Source organism: Eimeria necatrix, genomic scaffold (assembly GCF_000499385.1).
Source record: "Eimeria necatrix Houghton genomic scaffold, Enh_scaff47, whole genome shotgun sequence".
Taxonomy (NCBI): domain Eukaryota; phylum Apicomplexa; class Conoidasida; order Eucoccidiorida; family Eimeriidae; genus Eimeria; species Eimeria necatrix.
Genome location: NW_013654354.1, coordinates 96620 through 117962, shown reverse-complemented (window position 1 = coordinate 117962; position 21343 = coordinate 96620). Strand labels below are relative to the sequence as shown.

Genomic DNA, 21343 nt, shown 5'->3' with positions numbered 1-21343 from the left:
AGCCCACGAGCGCCGTCGCTGCGGCTCGATGGGGCTGCTTCTGGAGTGGCGTCTGCTTTGCCAGCCATTTCGGGAGCAGGTCTGTTTCCCCAGTAGAGGGGATGCGGGGTTGCCTGCAGCCAAGACCAAGCTAAAATGGCTGCCTGCTGCTCGGGGCTTTCTATTGTCGCCTGAGCTCCTCTTACTGCATGGATGGTGTCTACACAGCCACGGGCAGCAGTGTAACACTGGACGCCTCGTGTCTCGCACTACATGCGCCCCGAGCTAAACAGTCGAAATTTCAGTGAGTGTCTCGATTCCCCTGCCTCTCTTGGCAGATATCCCAAAAGCGGCCGGAGGCGCCGGGGCGCAGCTACAGCCTCGGGCCCAGCCTTCAACCTTCCTCGGTTGGGCCGCGTCGCCAGCGGCTGCTGCTGCAGCAGCTGCCTATAGGCCCTTATGAATTGCATGCAGACGGCCCCCTGGCTGCACAGCAGAGGGGCTCATCACGCTGAGCCCTGTACAGACACCCCGGCCCATCGGCCCATCGAGCTGTCTGTACAGCGTGCCTGTGTGCGCCGATGCGCCTCTCCAGCTTGTGCAGCAGCAGCAGCAGCAGAAGGCACAAGCGGTGCAGGCCGGAAGCAGCCTGCACATTTACTGCTAGAGCATCGCATCCGCTGCAGCAGAAGCAGTGTCAGCAAGCTCAAGTCTTCGAGTTCAGGACAGCCAATTGGAGAGGGGTGTAGGGCCCCAGTCTCTGGGCAATCCTCTCGTGGGCAGCCAATCGCCGGCGGCTGAAGTCCAGTAGAGCCGTAAAGAAGGCGATGCTGCTGCTGTCGCTTTCCACTGCTGCTGTTGCTGCTGTTGATGCAGCCCCCAGGCTAGACCGCCGCCGCTCCTGCTGCTGCTGCTGCTGTTGCTGCTGTTGCTGCGAAGCGTGCGGGGTGCAGTCTCCGGCGACTCCTCCGATGACGCTGCCTCCTCTGCTGGGCGACTGCTGCAGCACCACGGACAACGGGCCGCTGCTGCTAAGCGTGTTCTTGCGTTGCTGCTGTTGCAGTTGCTGCCGGTTCTGCTGCTGTCGCTGTTGCCGAGCAAGGCGAGTCAGCAGCGATACAAACTGCCGCGACGTCTCTTCGTGGTGTAGCAACACGTTCCCTGCAACAAGGCTGTAACAGCAGCCCCACATGCACAGCAGCAGCTCAATATGTTTCTCCTGCCTCATCTTTTTAAAGGCGAAGAAACGGCAGGAAGTCACCCCTGTTGCTGCTTCTGGCTGACCTGTTTAGCACGGACGCTCCCAGAGCTGCTGCGCGCTGCAGTGTCGTATCTATCATTTGCTGCAGCCCATCGAAAGTGACGAGAGGAGGCAGCAGGCCATCCAGCTCTCTGTCGCAGCTCCAGCAGTTGCCATCTTCTTCTGCAGCAGCGGCGAAGCTGGGGCCACTTGTCCCCCCGACGAAGGACGGCGCCGTTACTCCTGCTGCAGCAGCAGCTGCAGCACCATCTGCAGCCTTCGCTTGGCTGCTGCTGCAACAGCAGCAGCAGCACGGGGCCTGCCTCACCCGCAGCCTACCGTACAATGCAGCTGCTGCTTGAGATCCTCGCCGCAGCGAGGGGCTCATTCCCTGCAGCCGACGCAAAAACATGGCAAGCAGGAGTATCCACAGCTGCGCCCGTAGCAGCAAACGAAGCACTGCAGCAACAGCAGCGGGCGAAGCACCAACATGGTTAATCGCGGTAGCAGCTGTAGGCGCTGACTGTCTCACGCCAGCCGTTTTTACGTTACGTTTGGAGGTGTGTAGCCTCAAACACGCACGTGATGGAACATTTGCGCTGCCGCAGCAGCAGCAGCAGCGGCAGCAGCAGCAGCGACGGCAGCAGCAGCACGACTGGCACGAAGAACTGACCCGTTGCCGCAGAAACACGTTGGTTGCTGCGCCTTGGGAGAAGGAAAGGCCGGCCACGGAGACGGCGGAAGAGGCCGCACAGCTGCAGAGACGCCGAATCGAAAAAGCAATCTAACAGCCTTCTATCAGCAGCAGCAGAAGCAGCAGCAACAGCAGCCCTACAAAAGCTAATGCAACAGTGAATGTGCTGCCCCTTACGCGACGCTGCTTCTCCTGGGGGTGAGTTCCGGCTGCGGCGGCGCTTCCTCCTGCAGCTGAATTGGCCGCCCCTCAGGCTGCAGCATTAAAGACAGGGGCAGCAGCCGCTGCCCTGTTGCAGTTAGCACCTGCAGCAGCAGACAAAAGCACTCTCAGGCTCAGGCCATGTATCACTGCAGTAGTTGCGGTTGGTGTTGCTTCTGCTGCCTGCTGCTGCTGCATCCGGTCTGCTTGCCGCTGCTGCTGCGGCTGCAGCTGGGACTTACGCAGCAAACCCTTCTCTCCAACTGTGGCCCTAAGTCGCGGGCTCGCTGCAGCACTGACGCCGCGCTGGTGACCGTCTGCAGCAGGCAACCAAACTACAAAAGCAGAACAACAGCAGCAGCAAAATCAGTAGATTAAGAAACAGCATGCCTTGAGTAGCAGCAGCAAAACATCCTCCGTGTCCATATAATCCTCGCAAATATGCCTCTGCCTGCCCCGATGTTTCTTTATCTGCTTCTCCTCCGCAGCAGCAAGCAGAACTCCACCCACCCATTCTGACGAAAGCTCAGTAGTGGAGCTATCGTCCTGCACTTCCGCTAAGGGCCCTCCAGTTGCTGCTGCTGCTGCTGCTGCGGCCCGTCCATCGCCCGGTGACCCCGCAGCGCGCAGCAGGGACCCCCTCAGCAGTCCCAGCCGAATCGGCACAGGGGGTGTGTTGTAGTAGATGCCTTCTTCCGTGCTGTCTCCTGCTGCTGCGCTGCTGTCACCCCCACCGCCTGGGTTCAGCACCAGTGAAGGGCTTTGCTCCTGCTGCTGCTGTTGCTGCTGCAGTCGACGTGCAGCAGCAATGCTGCCCGCTGTATCTGATCCTAGTAGCTGCAAGTACAGCTCAGGAGTAACGGAAAGAGCAACAGAAGCAGTCGTGCTGCTGCTGCACTGCAGGGGTAACCGCAGAGAAGGCGGAGGCGGCAGCTGGTGAGAGACAGGCAGTACAAGCTGCAGTGACTGTACAGCTGAAACGAAGCCGCTGATGATTTGCAACAGCAGCATCAGCCCACGCTGAAACGCAGAAGCCACAAACCACACTCAAAAATCTCAACCATAGTATGCTGCTGCTGCTGAACTGTGACGCGCTTCCATATGTTTTGGCCTACCTGCTGCAGAACTGAAGGCAGCCCAGAGCGGCCACTGGCTGCTGCAGCGCCGCTGACTCTGCTGCAGCAGCTGCAGCATGCTCTGCACTCGAGGCTGTCTGCGCTTTGGCGTGCTGCGCAACGGGAGCAATTCTGTTTTTGCTGTTGTAGCAGCAGCTCCAGAGCTCCCTGCTGCTGCTGGGAGCTGCAGCACTCCAGCAAGCTCGAAGGCCGCAAGGGCTGCACACCGGCAAGCAGTGCTCCCTCTAGAGCTCTCATGCTGCGCTGCAGCAGCTGCCGTCCTGCCATCAGCCACGCCCCCACCACGTGCTGTAGCAGAACACGCAGACGCAGCAGCAAGAAACAAGGGAAGCTGTGGGATCACCAAACGTCTCCCCAGGCCGCAGCCGCCGGTACCTGAAGCCCAAATATTAGCACAAGCAGCAGCAGCAGCAGCAGCAGCAGCCCAAGCCGTACTCGCAAGTCCACAGGGGTCAACTGCCACGCCGGAAGCCGACGCATGATGCCCACGTACAGCAGCGCTTCCTCAGCAAGGGCCAGGGGGGCCCCCTGAAGGGAGCTGCTGCACACGTAGCGCAGGCGAGGCAGCAGCAGGCGCAGCAGCCCGAAGGCTGACCGCACGGTTTCTTCCGAGACGCTGCGTTGCTGCTGGCTCTGTTGCTGCGCGTGCTGCTGCTGCTGCAGCGACTGCTGCTGCGGCTGCTCAGGGGGTTCCTGCAGATGTTCCAGCACCTGCTGCAGCAGCTGAAGCACCTGGCAATAGGCTAGATGCGCCGGCGAGCGCCGCATAAGAGTGGCTGCCACAGTTCCTTCTGCTGCTGCTGCTGTTGCTGCTGCGCAGGCAACATCGTAGGCAAACCGAATGGGCCGTGGTGCTGCGCTCCCCCCAGAGGCATCTCCCACGGACACAAGGGAGACGAGAGGCTGCTGCAGCAGCAGACGATGGAAGAAGCCTTCCCGCAAGAGGAGCTCAGCAACAGGAACAACCCTGCCTTGAGCTGCTGCCGCTGCTGCTGCTGCTGCTGCTCCCCCTCCTCCTTCGCCGGGCCCTTCTCCATACACGAAGCCGCTCCACGGCAGGCAGCAGCCGCTCGTCAGCAGCTGAGACAAAAAAAGGCATTTGACGCCAATGGCGCGGCAGCGCTTCGAGTCGTCGAAGTTGCCCTGAGCTGCTGCTGCTGCTGCAGCGGTGGCGTCTCCCCCCATGTGCAACAAGAAAGACAAAGGCGCTTCAGACCCAGAAGATGCAGCGGCAGCTGCTGCTGCTGCCACTCTGCTGCCGCTGCTGCAGTCAGGCCAGTTGTACAGGTGTAGAGCAGATACCTCCGCAGCGCACTGCTGCAGCAGCGAAGCCAGTGCTGCTGAGACTGCAGCAGACACTTGCTTCTGGGCTGCTTCCCAGGCAGCAAACGGCACTTGAGGACGTGCCGCTGCTACCGCTGCTACTGATGAAGTTGTGGAGCCTGATGGAGAAAGCGAAGTGGGGGCCACGAGACTTGCTGGTTTCTGCGGTGCTGCCCCAGTTGCTTGCTGCTGCTGATCCAGTTGCGCTCCTTCAGCACTAAATGACTTGTGCCGCTGCAGCAGCAGCGCTGCTGCTTGCGCATGTAGCAGCAGAGCGCTGGCAGCAGACAGCAGCGCAGGACTCAAATATTGTTCCACTTGTGAAATGCTTTCCAGGTAGCTCTCTGTCACCCCAAAGGACACCCCTGTCGTCTCCGCTGCTGCGGTGCCTGCTGCTGCTGCTGCCGCCGCACGGGATGTCAGGCTTCTGCTGCGCCGGGCGCACTGCAGCACGCCGCAAAGGAGTTCTGCTAAAGTGCTGCGCCACCGCTGCCACATTATGTCATGCTTGTCTTGGCGCTGCTGCTTTTTCCTCGGTCCTCCCTGCTGCGGAATTTGCTGTTGCGGCTGCTGCTCCTGCTGCAGTGCAAAATGGGTCCAGACGCCTGAGGCTACGACGAAAAAATCAACTGCAGCGGCAGCGAGGCTAAGTAACTCCTTTGGCAGCATCCGTCTCAGATCAGGTCCTTGCTGCTCTAGCTGCAGCTGCTGCTGCTGTAGCTGCAGCTGCTGCTGCGTCTCCGAGCTAAGCAGCGCATCCTGTGAAAGAACAACTACTGCAAGGACACCATTGAGAGCATCACACAGTAAGTTCCCTGGATGCTGTTGTTGCTGCTGCTGCTGCTTGTCCATTAGGCCTCTCAAGCCAGAGAGGCACTGCAGCACATCCCTGCTAGGAATTGAAAAGGCGCCGTCGGGAATAGGCTGCTGCAGTTGGGCTGCTGCTGCGGGTGGATGCTGCAGCTGCGGCGACTGCAGCAGAGCCGCCTGGACCGTAGAAGGCAGGCACGTGACTCCTCCCGGGCCAAGCAGCAGCTCCAGGGAAACCGAAGTAGCCTGCTGCTGCTGCTGCGAAGCTGTGGCGCTGTTGCTGGTATCCGCTGAGTTGCTGCTGCTGCTGCTACTGCTTGACAGGGGCAGTTTCTTACTGGCGCGAATGTCTGTACACCAACTAGCGCACAGTAGCTGCTCTGCAGCAAAGGCAGCAGCCTCGTAGAAGCCGCGCCGCTGCAGCAAGTCCTGCCGCTGCCTGGGCACTGCAGCAAGCAGAGACAGCAGAGGCAGCAGCAGCGGAGCAAAAGGGGGCCTCTCAGGGCCAGGGTGCCCCTTAACGTCTCCACTGCCACTGCTGCTGCTGCTGCTGCTGCAGGTTTTGGGGATGTACAGAGGATAAACTGCCACGTCTCTGCATGCAAGAAACAGCTTCGTGAGCCCTTGCAGCAGCAGCTGCTGCGCCTCAGCTAACGATGCGCCAACTGAGGCCCTGGGGGCTACACCTGACAACAGCCAGGGTCTGCAGACCCACTGCTGCAGCAGTACTTGCTGCAACTGCTGCTGCTGCTGCTGCTGCTCCACGGCCAGGCACATCTCGCCCAGACGCATTCCTAGTAGCCGCTGCTGCTGCAAGCTGCAGTGCAGCGACAGGAACAGCAACTGCCTCCCCTCCAAACCAAAAGATACGCCGTACTGGCCCCTCCCTGCAAGACACACGCAGGCTCTTTCTAATTCTTGCGGCAGCAGCGCGCTGCCTTCTGCTTCTGAGCCCCGCTGTTCCCTCATGTTAGACGTTACAACCGGTCGGATGCCGCTGCTGCTGCTGCTGCTGCTGCTGCTGCCAGATGCGCCGGCGCTAAATGCACCAGCAACGGAGCCTGCAGCAGGCAGCTGCAGCTCGACGAACTCCTCAGGAGCAGTCTGCAGCAGCCTCTGCCAGCACTCCGTTGCGCTTTGCAGAGGCACTACTCCAGGGTTAAGCTGCTGCAGCTGCTGCTGTTGCAGCTGCTCCTGGTGTTGCTGTTGCTGCAGCTCCTGTTGCTGCTGCAGCGGCTGTAGGGGCAGCAGCGCCTCGAAAAGCCCTCTGTCGCAGGATAGAAATTCCAGGCAGACAAAAAATTGTTCGTACTCAGCCGCATCCGCGTAGCTGCTGCTGCTGCGGCTGCCAGCGCTGCCGCCTTTGTCGCTGCTGCTGCTTCTCCTAATAGCAGCAGGCAGAAAACGCAGCTGCGATCGCGCAATGCTGCAGAGTGACTGCATCGCACCGCATATTTCAACAGCAGCAAGCAGCGGGGCGCATGCATCGTCGTCCTCTGCGTCCTCGTGCTGTAGCTCTTCCGCACTGCTGCTGATGCTGCTGCGGCTGCTGTTGCTGCTCGGACTGCTGCCGTCGCAGCGCGCATACAGCGGCAAGTCAACTGCAGCGGCAGAGAGTAGCCTGCTGGCGCATGCAGCTGCGGCACCCAGTGGCTGCATGCGCCGCAGAGGCAAAGCACCTTGTTGCTGCTGGTGCTGTTGCTGCTGCTGCGCAAGCTCCTGGGGCCAGAGACCACTGCCGTTGTAATTCACCTGCTGCTGCTGCTTGCTGCTGCTCCTCAGCTGCTCCACTGCAGCGGCAAGCCACGAGCGGCCTCTGCCCCAACATATTTGCTGCCACTGCTGCAAAAGCAATTGGCCTATCTGCAGCAGCAAAACCCAGCCACCGGGGCCGCGAGGTGAATCCGCTGCTGTGGTTGCTGAATCTGTTGCTGCTGTGCTGTTGCTGTTGTTGCTGCTGCGCAAAGGGTCGAGCCCCGTATCGCTGCTCTGCTGCCTCAGTTGCTCCAGGGCTGCACGGGGTCTGTAAATGCAAGCTATTTGCTGCAGAAGCAGAAGTGCCAGACGCAGGACCTTCAGCTGGCCCAAAACAAGGCCTTGCTGCTGCTGCTCTCGGTGCTGATTCTTCTGCTGCTGCAGCACGTCTAGCAGCACCTGCTGTGAGAAGTGAACGGTTGCAGCAAACGCAGATTCCTCACCAGTCAACAAAAGCTGCTGCTGGCTGTCTAAAGCCAGCAGAACCAGCTGCAGGAGCAGCAACCTATATTCCAGCAGTTGCTGCTCCTTCGCATACAAGTGCCGCAGCAGCCGAGCCACAAGTTTGTTGGTGTACAGGCGTCGAATCCATCGCCTGTCGCTGCTGCTGCTGCTGCTGCTCGTGTCCCCTGCTTCAGACTGCTGCTGCTTTTGTTTGTCTTGCAGCAGCAGCTGCAGGTCATCCGGCTCGAATGACAAAGCAGCAGCAAGACACAAGACTGTGCTGCTGCTGCTGCTTGAGCAGCTGCTTTCCCACGGCTTTAGCTGTGGCATATCTTTCTGCGCCCCTGGGTAACCAGAGCCTTGAAGAAGCGCATGAAGCTGCTTCTGTTGCTGCTGGCGCTGCTGCTGCAGCAGCGTTTGCTGCTGCTTCCACAGTAGACACAACAGCGTGAGCACAGAGACGGCGGCTACTTTAACCCGTGAGTCTATGAAGGCAAAGACAGACTGCGCAAACGTTGCAGCAGACTGCAGCCGATCCGCAGGCCCCCAAAGGTCACTGCCGTTGCTGTTGCTGCTGCTCAAGATGCAGTCCGATGAGTTGACGCCGCTGTATGCAAAAAGTGAGAAAAAGTGCTGCTGCTGCTGCGATGCCAGAAGGTCCCCTTGGTGCCCTGGGAGGCCATCACCTGCGGAGGGTGACAACAGACCGCCAGGCTGTTGCTGCTGCTGCTGCTGCTGCAACGAAAGTCGCAGCAGCTCGGCAGCGAGGCGTTGCAGGAGTAAAGCGGAACTGGGGCTGCATGCAGCCAGCAGCATGTGGTGCAGGGCCTCAAACGCCCCAAGGACGACACACTGCGACTTTTCCCTGCAAGGGGCCACTGCTGCAGCAGCGGAGGTGGCTGCTGCTGCCGCTGCAGCTGCTGCGCCTCCTGCTGCAGCAGCGGCTGCAGTGAAAGGTAGTTGCTGCTGCAGCAGCGAACAGCTCCATTGTCCTGACCAGCGGCCTGCCGCAGTGTACGGATCTAGGAAGACAGCATCGGGAAGCAGGGAAGCAGGAAACTCACAATAAACCTGCTGCTGCTGCTGCTGATGGCCCTGCAACAGCCGCGGCTGCTTCGAGAAGAATCCTGGAGGTTCCGGGAAGGAGCACAACTCTGGCAGCTGCTGCAGCGGCGGAGTAGCCAGCAGCGCAGCAGCAGCAGCAGACAGACGCGCAGTAGCTGCAAACGAGATGATGTCCATAGACCCGTAGAAGCGAAGGACCGGGCAAGAGAAGCTCACTAAAGCATGTGCTCCACCACTGTTATCGCTGTTGCTGCTGCTGCTGCTGCTGCTGCTGCTGCGACTGCTCGCGTTGCTGTCCCACGGGACCCCCGACTGGACAGATCCCGCACTTGTCTTGGCAACAATGTTGCAACGAAGAATAGCAGCGATCCCCTCTGGAAGATTTGCTGCAGCAAGGGACGTCAACAACGCCTCCATCAACTGCAGCAGATAGACAGAAGCAGGGGGACCAGCAGAAGCAACAGAGGCTCTTGGCGGGGAAGAACAACGGACACTTGTCAACAGCATCCACAGCAACAGCAGCAGCAGCAGCAGCAGCAGCAGCACTAAGTCCCACCTCTAGCTGCCGGTGAGAGCCTCTCACGGCAGCAGCGCGGACAGAAACTGTGTCACTCCAACTTCTGGTGGATGCAGCGTCGCCTTTCAGGTGTACAGACAACTCGTCGTTGCCTGTGGCAGCCGCCAGAAGTTTCTGGCTTTGGAGTTTCTGTGCATTTTCTGTTGCTGCTTCCGAGGGAGGCTGGGCCCCCCAGTGCAGCAGCGGCAGCAGCTGCAGCACCACCAGCAGCACAAGCTGCGCGATGTCGCAGCGCTCCTCCGAATGCAAAAAGCCCCAAGAACCCATGCGGGCGAAGACGCTGCAAAGGGCAAAGTTGCAAATGCCAGCGAAGTCCCGGACCTGCTGCTGCGCTGCTGCTTCCAGCTGCTCGTCGGTTGCGTCCTGCTGTTGCTGCTGCAGCTGTGGCAGCAGATACACGTGAGCAAGGGAAGCATCAACTCTTGCAGCAGCAGATGCGGCGCTCTCCGAAACGTAGCCGCACTCTGCAGGGGCGCTCTTGCTGCAGCGTCGGCGCTTGCTGTGCTGCAGCTGCTCGAGTCCCTCTGCTGCTGCTGTTGCTGCCAGCAAGCCCTGCTGCTGCCAAGGGATTGTCCACGCAGCAGGAGGCACTGAAAGAAGCAACTGCAGAGCGAACAAGAGAGTGCTCCGCAGTATTATATAAGTGCGCAGCTGGCGTTCCTCTTGTGCCGCAGCAACAAGGGCCTCAAGGAGCTGCTGCAGCGGCAGGAAGCAGCGGCGCTGGCCCTGCTGCGGCTGCGGTGGGGCGCAGCAAAGCCGCAGCAGCTGCCACCCAGAATGCAGTAACTCTGGGGCCAGCAGCAGTTCGTGGTGTTGCAGGGGCAGCTCCACCAAGCACTTGCAAGGCACCCGCTGCTGCTGCTGCTGCAGGAAGAGCAGGCACCGGTCAACGTCAACAACATAGCAAGGCAGCAGACACGACCTGCAGCAAGGCGCGCAAGCTCAGGGAAAAGGCGCTCTGGCAACTCTAACAGCAGCGGCAGCAGCGACGCTAACAGCAGCAGCACTGATTGCATAAGCAAAGCATGGCAACTCACCGCAGTGCACTAAGGGCTTCGGGGAGCAGCAGCCGCAGCTGGCTGCGGGTGGCAGCAAGGCATGTCAGTGCGTAGAGCCGCGGCAGCAGCAGGAAAGGCGCAGGTTCTGTTGCGTCGTTGCTTGATGTGTCACCCATTGCAGCAGCAGCTCGAGCTGCTGCTGCTGCTGCACCCTCTAGAGAGTATCCATACACCTCATTCGCTATAAACGCTTCTGCTGCTGCCCGAGCAGCAGCAGGCCAAGCAGCCACGCGAGCCCACAGCGCGCAGGCCGCAACAAACGCCCTGCAGCAGCAGCAAAAGTAATGGTAGAAGCAGTCAAGCAGTCAGAAGCAAGCAGCCGGCACAGCAAGTTGTCGTATTCCCACCTTCTGTGCCCTTTACTCTTTATTCTCTGCCTTTGCGCCACTCACTTAAAAGCTGAGGGAGGCAAGGCCCCGCATGCATCGCTGGCCTGGTGCTGCAGCCCCAAATCCATCAGCAGCCACGCAGCCTTTAGCAGCGAAAAGCGCCGCCTGGTGCTGGTGCCTTTGCTGCTCGGCGCCAGCGCCCAATGAATTGCAAAGGTGCTGCTGTTGCTGCTGCTGTTGTCGGTGCAAACTGGGTAGCGCAGGCTGACTGGCTCAAGCCGGCACCCGTCAATCTGCAGGCACCAGAAGCCCCGCTGCAGCTGCTGCTGCAGCTGCTGCTGCGGCTGCTGCTGCTGCTGCTGCTGCTGCGACCGAGCGGTAGGCGTTGTGAACGGGTCATCCTGCACCTTGAAGCTCTCTTCTTCGTATTGCTGTTGCCTCTGTTGCTGCAGCAGCTGCTGCAAAGCTGCCTCATTCGCTGCTGCTACTTGAAGGAACCGCCAAAGCGGCAGCTGCACTGCTTTGCCGGAGCTCCCTGAAGGTACGAACGACCAGTGCATGACTCCTCCGTTAGCTGCAGAAGCATCAAATCCCCCTTGCGGCTGCTGCTGGCTCTGCTGCGAATCCAACTGCAGCAGCAGTGCCATGCAAGGCTCAATAGGAATCGGGGCTGCTGCAACATACGCCGTTCCTGTGTCAACCGTGAGGCTGTCGTTACACTCAAGCTGCTGCTGCTTCTGCTGCTGCTGCTGCTGCTGTTCACTTGTGCCGGAAGTAAAGACCAAGCCGTCGATGGGCGGCAGCAGCAAAGAGGTCAGCGGCTGCGCCAGCAGCTGTAAGTACTGCAGCGCGGGCCCAACGTCGACTATGTCAGAGTCTGCTTCTTCCCCTTGCTGCTGCTGCTGCGGCTGCGGCTGCGGAAGAATGGCTGTGAGGAGCTGTAGGGTGAGGTGTGAGCCGTAAGGGAACAGGGAAACGTATGCCTGAAGCAACCGCAGGATGCCGCTGCTGCAGCCTCGGCCTTGCTGCTGCTGCTGCTCTACCAGCCCCTCTTGCTGCAGCAGGCTGAAGAGGCGCTGCCGCTGCTTCGGCAGCAGTGCCAACAGCTCGCATGCTGCGTGTACAAACAGCTCGTGCCCCTGCAGTTCTTTCAGGGGGAAGACGGTGAGACAAGCATCGAGAAGCAGCAGCAACTGTGTAGCGAAGTCCTGCTGCAGCGGGTCCTGCTGCTGCTGCCTCTGCTGCTGCAGCAGCTCATGCTGCAGCAACTGCTGCTGCAAAGCATGCGGCAACAGAGGCATCACAAGCTCCGCTGCTTGCCCTACAAACAGGTCGATCTCTTCATCCGTGAGGCTGCTGCTGCTGCTGCTGCTGCTGTCGCTGCTGCTGCGCAGCTTCTTGTACCCTGCCAGGCAAGCAGCGTGGGCAGCCAGCAGCAGCGGCGCTGCTGTGGGGTGGTCAATGTAGCAGCTGTAGAGCAAGTCTGAATAAACCTCTCCGCCCTGGGAAACTGCTGCAGATCCCGCGGCCCCGCTGCGCTGCAGCTGCTGCTGCAGCTCCTCCCGGAGGCCCTGCAGGCAGCTGCTCATCACATCGCGGTGCAGCGCAGCAAAGCGGGGCCCCTCCACAAAGCTGCGGACCGCTTCGCCGCTGCTGCTGCTGCTGCTGCAGAAAATGTCAACTATCTGCTGCAGCGGCATGCCACATAAGGCAGCAACAGCGCAAGAACCTCCCAGCTGCTGCGCCTGCCGCAGCAGCCTGCGGCTCTGCAGCAGAGACCGCCGCTCGCTGCTGCGGGCAGCTAGGGCCCCACAAAGTCGATCTTCATACACTAGGGAGCAGTACTTATATAGGCTCTCACTGGAACAGCTGAGGCTGTTGCTGCTGCTGCTGCTGCTGATGCCTAGGGCTCGAGCCGCACGGCAAGCGGACGCGAGGCACAGCACCACAGCTTCCTGAAGCTGCAGCGTCTCCCTTAGCTGCAGCAACTCGTGGACTTCGAAGGCCACAGCGTCGTCAGCTCGTTTGCTGCTGTCTTTGCTGCTGCTTCCCGTGGCCTGCTGCGGCTGCTGCCTGAAACGGCAGGTGGAGGGGTCCGGCTGCTCGTTGAGCTGCGTGTACAGCTGCAGCAGCTTCGCCTCCAGCTGATGCTGCTGCAGCAATATGATGGCAAAGCCTCTGCAGACCTGCTGCAGCGACGCTCCCTTTTGGTTCCCACTGCTACTGCTGCTGCTGCTGCTGTTGCTGCTGCTGCTGCTGCCAGCAGCTTGCATGAAGATGAAGTTGATGCACCAAAACATGCACAGCTGCTCGTCCTGCAGAACATCGCGGAGCTCCCTGAGAACTTGGGGGTTCCGGGGATTGACAGTTTCTCTTAGCTGCGAGGCCTCAAAGGCCGGCAGCAGCAGCTGTTGCTGCCCGCTGTGGTGCCGCAGCACGTACGCCGACAGGAGCTCATACAACACTGCTTCAGAAGGCACCGAGCAGCACGAGCATGAAGCGCTGCTGCTGCTGCCGCTGCTGCTGCTGCTGCTGCTACTACAGCTGCTGCTGCTGCTGCTGCTACTACCGCTGCTGCTGCTTCCACTGCTGCCTTGGGACGGCGTCGCTCCTCCAGAACCAGGTGCGCGAACCGCCTCAGCCCATTGCTGCTGCAGGTGTTGTATGGCGTTGCACGTAGCAGCAGAAACGGACGGGGGTAAGGCTCTGTCTACAGTGGACAGGAACGAAGACCGCAGCGCGACGATGCGTTGCTGCAGCGCTGGCTGCTGCAGCAGCTGCTGCAGCAGCGCAGGACTAGTGGAGGTCGACAGCAGCAGCTCCTTTAAGTGCCGGAAAGAGGCGAGACACTTTCGCACTTCAGCAGAGACCTCGAAATCACTAGGGGGCCCCGACGCCGCCACAGCGGGGGCCCCGAGGCCCCCCGAGAAGCCTGCAGCTGCAGGCTCCTGAGGCTGCTTTCCACTCATTGGCTTTTCCTTAGCTGCATGTTGCTGCTAGGAGGAGTCCAAGCTGCAGCCGAGCAGCAGCAGCAGCAGCAATGACGATGATGGCTGAGTGAAGGCCCCCAGTGCTGCTCCGCAGCAGGCGCCAAGCCTGAGCCCCTGAGCCCCGGCCGGCCCCACAGCTATGTCCAGCTTAGTGGCTTGATTTTGGGGTGGCTGGGAGCTGCTTGGGTGGGCGCCGCAGACACGAGCGTCGATGCTGCTGTTGCTGCTGAGTTCCCCGTGTCGCCGCTGCAGTTGCTGCTGCAGCCTCCCTTTCACTGAAATTTTTCAGCCAAGCAACCCGAAAAATATTCTTATCTATCATAATAAGCTCCAATCTTTCCACATATCAGTCCCTCCCCGCATGCAGGGGCTGGTGTTCACACAGCCCCAGACATTGCATGTTTGCTCGCGCTGTGCCTCTGCCACCTTCTGAAGGGCAATCTGAGCCTTACCACATTCTTAGCTGACCCAAGCCCGAGCCTGAATACCAAGTCATTTTAGTAGTCTGCAGGGAGAAAACACACAGGGGCCCCCACCAGTTGTGGGAGCCAAGGGCGCCAAGCGGTTCCCGAAGCCTTTTTAGTAGTTCCAGCGTGCCTTCTTGTTCACAATTTAGGGTAACACACAACATTTCGGGTCTAGAGCTCGAAACTTAGAAGTCGTGCAGGGTGCTGCTAGCACTACTATTGGCTGTCAACTGGCTTAAACAGCGGGATTCAACGACAGGGACGGCAAAGAAAGCAGCTGTAGTGGTCAACCCCTACAGCAAGTGAGCTTTTCGGAGCATTAACACTATAGAGTTGAACTTGTTCGCACTTAACATTTAATTGTGCCACCCATGGTCCTGCTATGCAGGGCCCATGGGTGGCTGGAAATGGCCACTAAGGAAAGCTTGGCTTTCCTCAGCGGCTGTGTAACTTTTTCGTGCGTATCGAGTGGACAGTTCCGAGACTGTTTGTAGTTGCTATTTGCGTCAATGTGTAGGTCGATGCTATGGTTGGCCGCTTGCAGTGCCCAGTGGAGTTTGGGTTCCCGCCCTTCACCTTGTAAATTATAGCCACGGCGGAAATGACAGAACAAAATCTGGAGCGCTCTTCTCCCAGTAGATCTCATAACGCGAGGATACTGAACTGGAATCCCGGATTAGGCGCTGATGGCGCAACTTCAGATGAGCTGCCTCCACTTGAGGCAGCAGGACAGATATAAAACGAAGATATTTCTCAATGGTAACAGCGCATGGCGAGGCCTCTAAGCACGAATTCATCTGTCAAACGCGTTATAAGAGCGTTTGGCAAGAGCGCACATTCACGGCCTAGACAAATTCGCATCCGAACTTCCCGTCTGTGTGTAGAGTCTTTACTGATCTCCTGCTAAAAGCTCATACTAAATAATTCCCCCGACTGTCATACTAGAGCAGCCTCCAGGGTGCCTCAGCTTGAACGCAGGCTCCCTCGAGAGGGCACGCATGAGCTGATGCTGAGACTTGTAATTAGCGAGCTGGCCCCGATGAATCCTGAAAAGAAGCTTCACTGAGGTCTCACACTCAACACGTTTTCACTCGCCGATGGAAATTCCCTACGAATTTTTTTTGCGAATGTTGCTGGTGTAGCAACACATGCGTACTGGATTCGTCTTCTGATCTCGAATGTATACGCTGCGCAGCGTTGATTCTGCTATTCAGCCAACCGAGCGGCCTTAGATCTGCGCATCGGAAACCAGAAAGTGTTGTTGCTCTCCGCAGAGCCACTTGATCCTAATGAGCTAATCAAGTGATGTGAACGAGCATTACTGTGTGCTGGCTTACACGTCACCAGAGATACATAAGATACCTAGTAGAGCTCGTTCCTGGTAGTTGCGACTACAGGCTAAAAGTCCGTGACGGCAATCCAGCTGCTAGATGATGAAAGCCATTACAGCCGCGCCTTTTGAAGGGTTTTGCGTCGTCTTTATGGTTCTATTGTTCCCAGAGGAGTCAAAGGTGTAGGACTTCGCATCACTGCCGTTTGGTTCAGTGGCGGGCTGTGGCACTACTGTGAAATACAAGTGGCCGAGGGGACACGGGGGATGATTCCCTTCGATTAAAAAGGCTAGACAGGAAACAGTCCATGCCACGGCAAATGGCCGTTGCATAGACCATTTTCGGCCTAGTCTTTTTATACAAAGAGTTCATATCCTGCCGGCGACCCTGGTTTCACTCAATACATGGCAGCGCAGGGCCTCGCCGCAACGTCTGCTTCCGGTTCTGCGTCTTCGCTTTCTCTGTGCTTGTGAGTTGTCTCCGGTTATCTCCTATTTGTTATGTGCCTACCTCTGGATTTGCTTTTGTGTCTACGTATGTCCTAGGATGTCATAGGATCTGGCCTCCACAACCACTAATTCGCACTAAACCTTGTGAGCAACTCTTCAGGTGAAGGTCTAATACCAAAGTAAAATTCGTCCATCAATCAAGCGGCACTGAAAATTGAAAGGCAGCACGGCCGTATGCGCCTCTTCAACAAACACGGGCCTCCTCTGGATCCTTGAAGGCCTACAAAGAGCACCTGAGGGTTCCCATGATACCCCGAATACTCCCAAGAAGCCCATTGGGGGCTTCGGACAACACCCCTACAGACTCTAGGGAGCCCCTTGGGGCGGCGGACCCCCTGGGAAGAAAACTAGGTCCCTCGCGTCCCCTAACGTCTCGCCGTTTTGCTATACTGGAGACGCAGTGCCTCAGGCTCACCATGCGCCGGCAGTGCGTCGTCTCAAACCGTGCCTGCGCTTGGTGGCTATCTGAAGAAAGAAGATAGGAGGGGCCTGCTGCAGCAGCTGGTCCTATACGTGCGCACCTGCACCAAAAAGCGTGCATGTAGGAGGGTGCAGCAGCGTGAGAGCTTGAAGCCAAGCAAACAAGACCAGGCTGGAGGGACGCCAATCAAACAAAGACATAAAACCCAAAATGGTGATAAGCGTCTCCTTCTTTTTCGCCCTCTGAGAGGAAACCAGTTGCTGCACTGTTTAAGTACTTTCCTAATTAAAGTGCCGCATGTCCAATTCATTAGCAAGAAAACTAAGCCCAGCTGATAACCCCAGGTGAGGGCCCCACGCCTCCCTATATCAGGGTCCCTGGGGGCCTCCGAAGAGTCCACGGAAAGCAGAAGCCTCAAAGCCTGATCCGCAGGCCCGAGAGGCGTCGGAATCCCATAGATATTGCACTAGCCCCCAATGACGATAACTCTCGCCACTTCTCCCAGCAATGCGTCAACTGGCAGCACTTCTGTGCCACTGGCACTTTAGAGCACTTTTGAGCCCTTTGGATGCATTCGCCCGTCTTCTTATCTCAAACCGCCTGTCTCTTCCGTTTGCGTCTCACACGTTTTCCGTCATATTGCCCTCTCTCTTGTCCTTCGGTTTGTCTCTTGCTGTCTGCCCTCGAGGCGGCGGCATCCTTGGCCTGCCAGCTGCGCTTCACGTCTGCTGTGACAGATTCAAATTCTATCCCACAACAGGGTTGAAGGTTGTCCATTCCTCATCTCTGTCCAGCTCTTCCTTGCTCGTACAAGTGCTGTGTCTACAACAGCGCAGGCAGCAGCAGTTGCTCTGGCTTCACCTCTTCCCCAGTAGATGCATAGTGTCCAGTCAATTCTTTCGATGCCCTCAAAGGCACAAAGCCGACTAACCTCTCTGTGCCTGTGGCTGTCTGCACTCTCTCAAGCTGCTGTGTCTAGTTGGCTTTCAGCGTCGTCTTCCACTGCTTCCCCAGCCTCTGGCGCCGCTTCAGCCTCCGTTGTTTCTTCCAGCTGCAGTGTCTGCTCAGCGTGGAGCCCAGCATCAGGCTGCATTTGCAATTCAGGCTCCAATGCCTCCGCATCCTCTTGCGTCTCCGCAGTTCCTTTCTTTTGTTGGTCTTTGTGCACTGTTTGTGTATCTGCTGCTGGCTGTTCTGCGTCCATGTCCCTTGCTGCAGCAGCTCCTTGTGAGTCTATGCCTCGCACGTGCTCGTAGACAGCCATGAAAAGCTCGTTGGCGTTGTGCCTGGCCTTGGCCGCAAATTCCGCCACCTCAGCAATATCTCGGGCCTTTTGCACAGCCTTTAGGGCCCGAGTGCATCCTAAGGTAGCGAGCTGAATCCGCTCCGCCTGCGGCGTCCCCTGCAGCAACGCTTCAGGGGGGGTCTGCGCCACCACCGAAACAGCCTCCTGCAGATCGGATTCCAACAGGCTGAGCAGCGTGAGCTCATACTCCAGCTGAGACGCCTCGTACACCGCCCCCTCCATCTCGACAGCCAACTCCACTGTTTCCTCTGCTGCAGCCTTGGCCCTCACTAGTTCCTCCGTCGGCGTCCCGCGGCCCAGCAGGCTGTGCTGCTCGGTGCGCTGCACATAACGCCTCATGCTGCCACTCAGGCGCTTGATCAAGGCATTCAGCGACAGAGCGTCTTTGTACACAGTCTCGACCACGGCGCGGGGGACCTGGTGCTCCCACTTGCCCTCAGGTGAGCTGAAGGTGGGGAAGTTCTCAGTTAGCGTGCTGTGCAAAGAGCTGATGCGTTCATTTGCGGCCTGCTGGTCTACGGAAAAAGCTTCTGCAGAGTCCAGCGCCACGCTTAGGGTCATTGTCTGGAGCGAGTGGTCACCGAAGGGAAACATGTACTTCAGTGGGGGCAGTTGCTCTATGTGCCTCCAGATCCTACTGATCGTCTTGTCGAGCTTCTTCTCCAGGTGCTGCGCATCGGCATTGCTCTTGCGGAGCTTGCCAGGAGAGTCGCTCTCTTGGACTGCTTCGTAGAGCTCGGCGTGGGCGGCCAGCCCGTTCTGGACCGCCTCTATGTCTTTCGCAATGGAGTCCAGCTTGTCCTTCCCCTCCTCAGTCGGCCGATTGGGCCAGGCCTGGAACACCGCCCGCAGAATATCCACAGCCATCTGCAGCTCCACGTTCATCCAGCGGTGCCTCTCGCTGCGGCTGGTCACGTAGAACGCCGTCGCAGTGTCCACTGCGTCTCCCAGCAGCGCTTCGCGGCGCTCCACTCCCTTCATGAGGAGCGTAGTGGTCCTCATCACAAACTGTGCGTCTTCAGCTACCCTCTCAACGCCCTCGCGATCTCGGGGCTTCCGTGCCACTGCCTGCTTCAAGTGCTGCAGCCCCGCATTCGCCCGCCGCAGCAAAATCTCGTGCTGACGCTGCAGCGACTCCAGCGTCAGTGAGACCGCCTTCAGGTATTCGTGCTGCCGGCCTAAGAACCTTATAGAGGAGGCCCAAGAGCCCAAGTGGAACTTGCCGGGCAGCACCCGGACGCTGTCTTCAGCCACTTCTGCTGCAATGCCCATCACACAGACTAAGTCCTCCGCGAGGTCATTCACGGTGGCTTCCAAGCGCTTCCAGGTCTCTGCTGCTGCTTCTTCGCTCGCTGCTGCTTCTCCAGCCTCCAACAGCGCATCTGCTGCAGCCAACTGCTGCTGCAGCCGAGATGCGACATCCCGCGCCGTCGACTCCACCATCAGCGAAGTGATGCGCGGGACGCATTCCAAACTGCTTCGCACCTCCTCGAGCCTTTTCTGAAGTTCTTCAGGAGCCTGGAAACGTTTCGGCTGCAGTGTTGCTGCTGCATCCTCTGCTTCTGCTCGCTTGCCATCGCCCTCTAGACCTGCTGCCTTCCTCCGCGACACCGAGTGCACTTCGGCAGCATCCGCCAGAGCCGCCACTGCTGCTGCAGCTCGCCCGGCTCTAGACTTGACGCCATCAGCTTCTTCGCCTGCTGCCTTTAGTGCTGCTGCCTTTGCTGCTGCGAACTCGGCAATTTTCGACTCTGCTGCCATCGCGGCCTCCGTGGCTGCTGTTTCTGCTGCTGCTGCTTCCTCCGCTGCGATTCTTGCTGCTAGCGCCTTTTCTTCTGCTATGGACCGCGCATGCATTGCCACCTCCCGCGCCTGCGTCGCTGCTGCTTCCGCTGCTGCTGCGTGCGCCACTAAGAGCTGGGTTGCCCTAAACCCAGTTCTCTGCGTTTCTTCCTGCTGCTTGGCTATTGTTATTGTTGGTCGCCGCGTTTGCTGCTTCCTCGTCAGAGTGGGCCTCCGGCTCGAAGCAAATGCATCAAAGACCCCTGCGGGGCCCTCTGCTGCTGCTCTCCCCGCAGGCACTTCGGCCCTGCCAGCCCTGGCTGCTGCTCCTCGGCGGCGGCCCCGTCGCGGGCGTCCCTGGGCCACGTCCTGGCCCTCCTGCAGGTGAGAAATTGCATACCAGAGCAGCGCGAAAGCAGCAGCAGCAGCAAAAGAAATGCTGCCGACTAACAACTTGCCGGGCCTCTTCGGTGCTGCGGGGACACTGTGGGCGCTCGGGGGGCCCCGCGGCAGCGGCTGCAGCTGCGCTTGGAAGTTCTCTTGCCGCTTCTGCCTATAGAATGCCCCCACAGGCGTCAAATTAGCAGCAGCAGTGCCTGTTACATCTGCAGCACTATCCGGAAACTCTTCCGCTCCTGAGCTCGAGGCCTTAGCCTGCCAAGCCGCTGGTCCCGCCAATTCCTCATCTTCTTCTGCAGCTACAGCAGCAGAAAGTGTTTGCTGTGACTGACCCAGTGCAGTGGACCAGAAAGAAAAAAAACAAAAAGTGAACAGCACGAGAGAAACGAGGCGGGGTAGCCGCAGCCGCAAAGCATTGGGGGGAAGCATCGTGAGCTGCTCTCTGCTGCCACCGCTGCTGCCTCCACTGTTGCTGTTGCTGTTGCTGTCTCTAAAGACACAGCGGAGAACCGTGGCAGAGCCAAGTTGCTGCAGTCGCTGCTTTACTGGCTGCAGTTCTGGCTCTGCACGTTGTTAGCGACGTCCCACGCAGTCCGCCTTTTCCATCAGCCGCGCAGCCATGGCCGCGGCGTCGCAAAAGCAGCCAGCACCTTAGAGCAGGAGTAGCAAGGGAAGAGAAGGTACAGCAGTAGCGGCAGCAGATAAAGCGCAGGAACAGTTTGGGGCCGCGCGTTTTCAGGTAGATGCAATCAGGGCCTTGCAAATCGTAACCCTGTGGAGAAGGGACGGATGAAGGAGAGACGAGAGCCAAAAAGAGCACACCCAAATGAGTTTTCAATGAGATATCCGGGAAATAGAAGGGGAAAAGGGGAAAAGAACAGCAAAGAGAAAGCTACTCCAGGTAGAGGGACAGTCGCCTCCCGCTCGTTTTACCAGCCCGAAGTAATCGGACGAGCGGCGCAGAAATTCAATATATGCTTGCGTTAATAAAGACCCAATTCAAGAAAACAAAGTTAACGGGAAAGCCAATAGAGCACGAAGGGGCCCTTGTTGCCTTGCGTGATGTGACTATGGCACTCGATCGAGCCATTGAGCATGCGGAGGAAAGAAGCCACAGCCGCAGCATTTCTCCCATAAATACTTTTGCGTCGATTGATTAAAAACCTTAAAACAGATTTATAAAACATAAAAATCTGCTGATCATCTTCTAAGGGCCCAAGCTGGAGCGACCCCCCATGTTCCTCATCGAGCGTGGGGCGCTACGGTCAGTTTGGACCGTTGGGAATTCACCTAACAGAACAGTGACTTCTGCGCTGCAGCCTGACAAAAAGTAGCATATTTTAATGCATTTTTATTCCTGCGTGGGTTCTGTTGAAAGTGGGAACTTGCAACTCCAACGGCAACTGCTACAGCAACCGTGCCGCGTGAAGTGTTCCTGCAAAAGACACACCCGCTCCTCCACAGGCAGTTGAAGCAACAGCTGCAGCACGAAATAAATCAGCTGCTGCAGCTGCTGTAGCAGCTGCA

General features: G+C 58.6%; 2 protein-coding genes across 2 annotated transcripts; both read right to left on the bottom strand.

Moving 5' to 3' along the window:
- Positions 1–685: 685 nt before the first annotated feature.
- Positions 686–13580, bottom strand: ENH_00057160 (nucleoporin FG repeat-containing protein, putative; the record flags this gene model as incomplete). The annotated part of the gene is made up of 11 exons (XM_013581683.1): positions 686–1151; positions 1264–1610; positions 1893–1974; positions 2091–2218; positions 2357–2449; positions 2625–3134; positions 3230–3538; positions 3686–9067; positions 9204–10146; positions 10262–10546; positions 10675–13580. The coding sequence occupies 11 exons, from the start codon at positions 13578–13580 to the stop codon at positions 686–688; spliced, it is 11451 nt and encodes a 3816-aa protein (XP_013437137.1).
- Positions 13581–17290: 3710 nt separating this feature from the next.
- ENH_00057150 (hypothetical protein, conserved) lies at positions 17291–20245 on the bottom strand (the record flags this gene model as incomplete). Its single annotated transcript, XM_013581682.1, has 1 exon — positions 17291–20245. One exon carries the CDS (start codon positions 20243–20245, stop codon positions 17291–17293), a length of 2955 nt encoding a protein of 984 aa, XP_013437136.1.
- Between the last annotated feature and the right edge of the window lie 1098 nt (positions 20246–21343).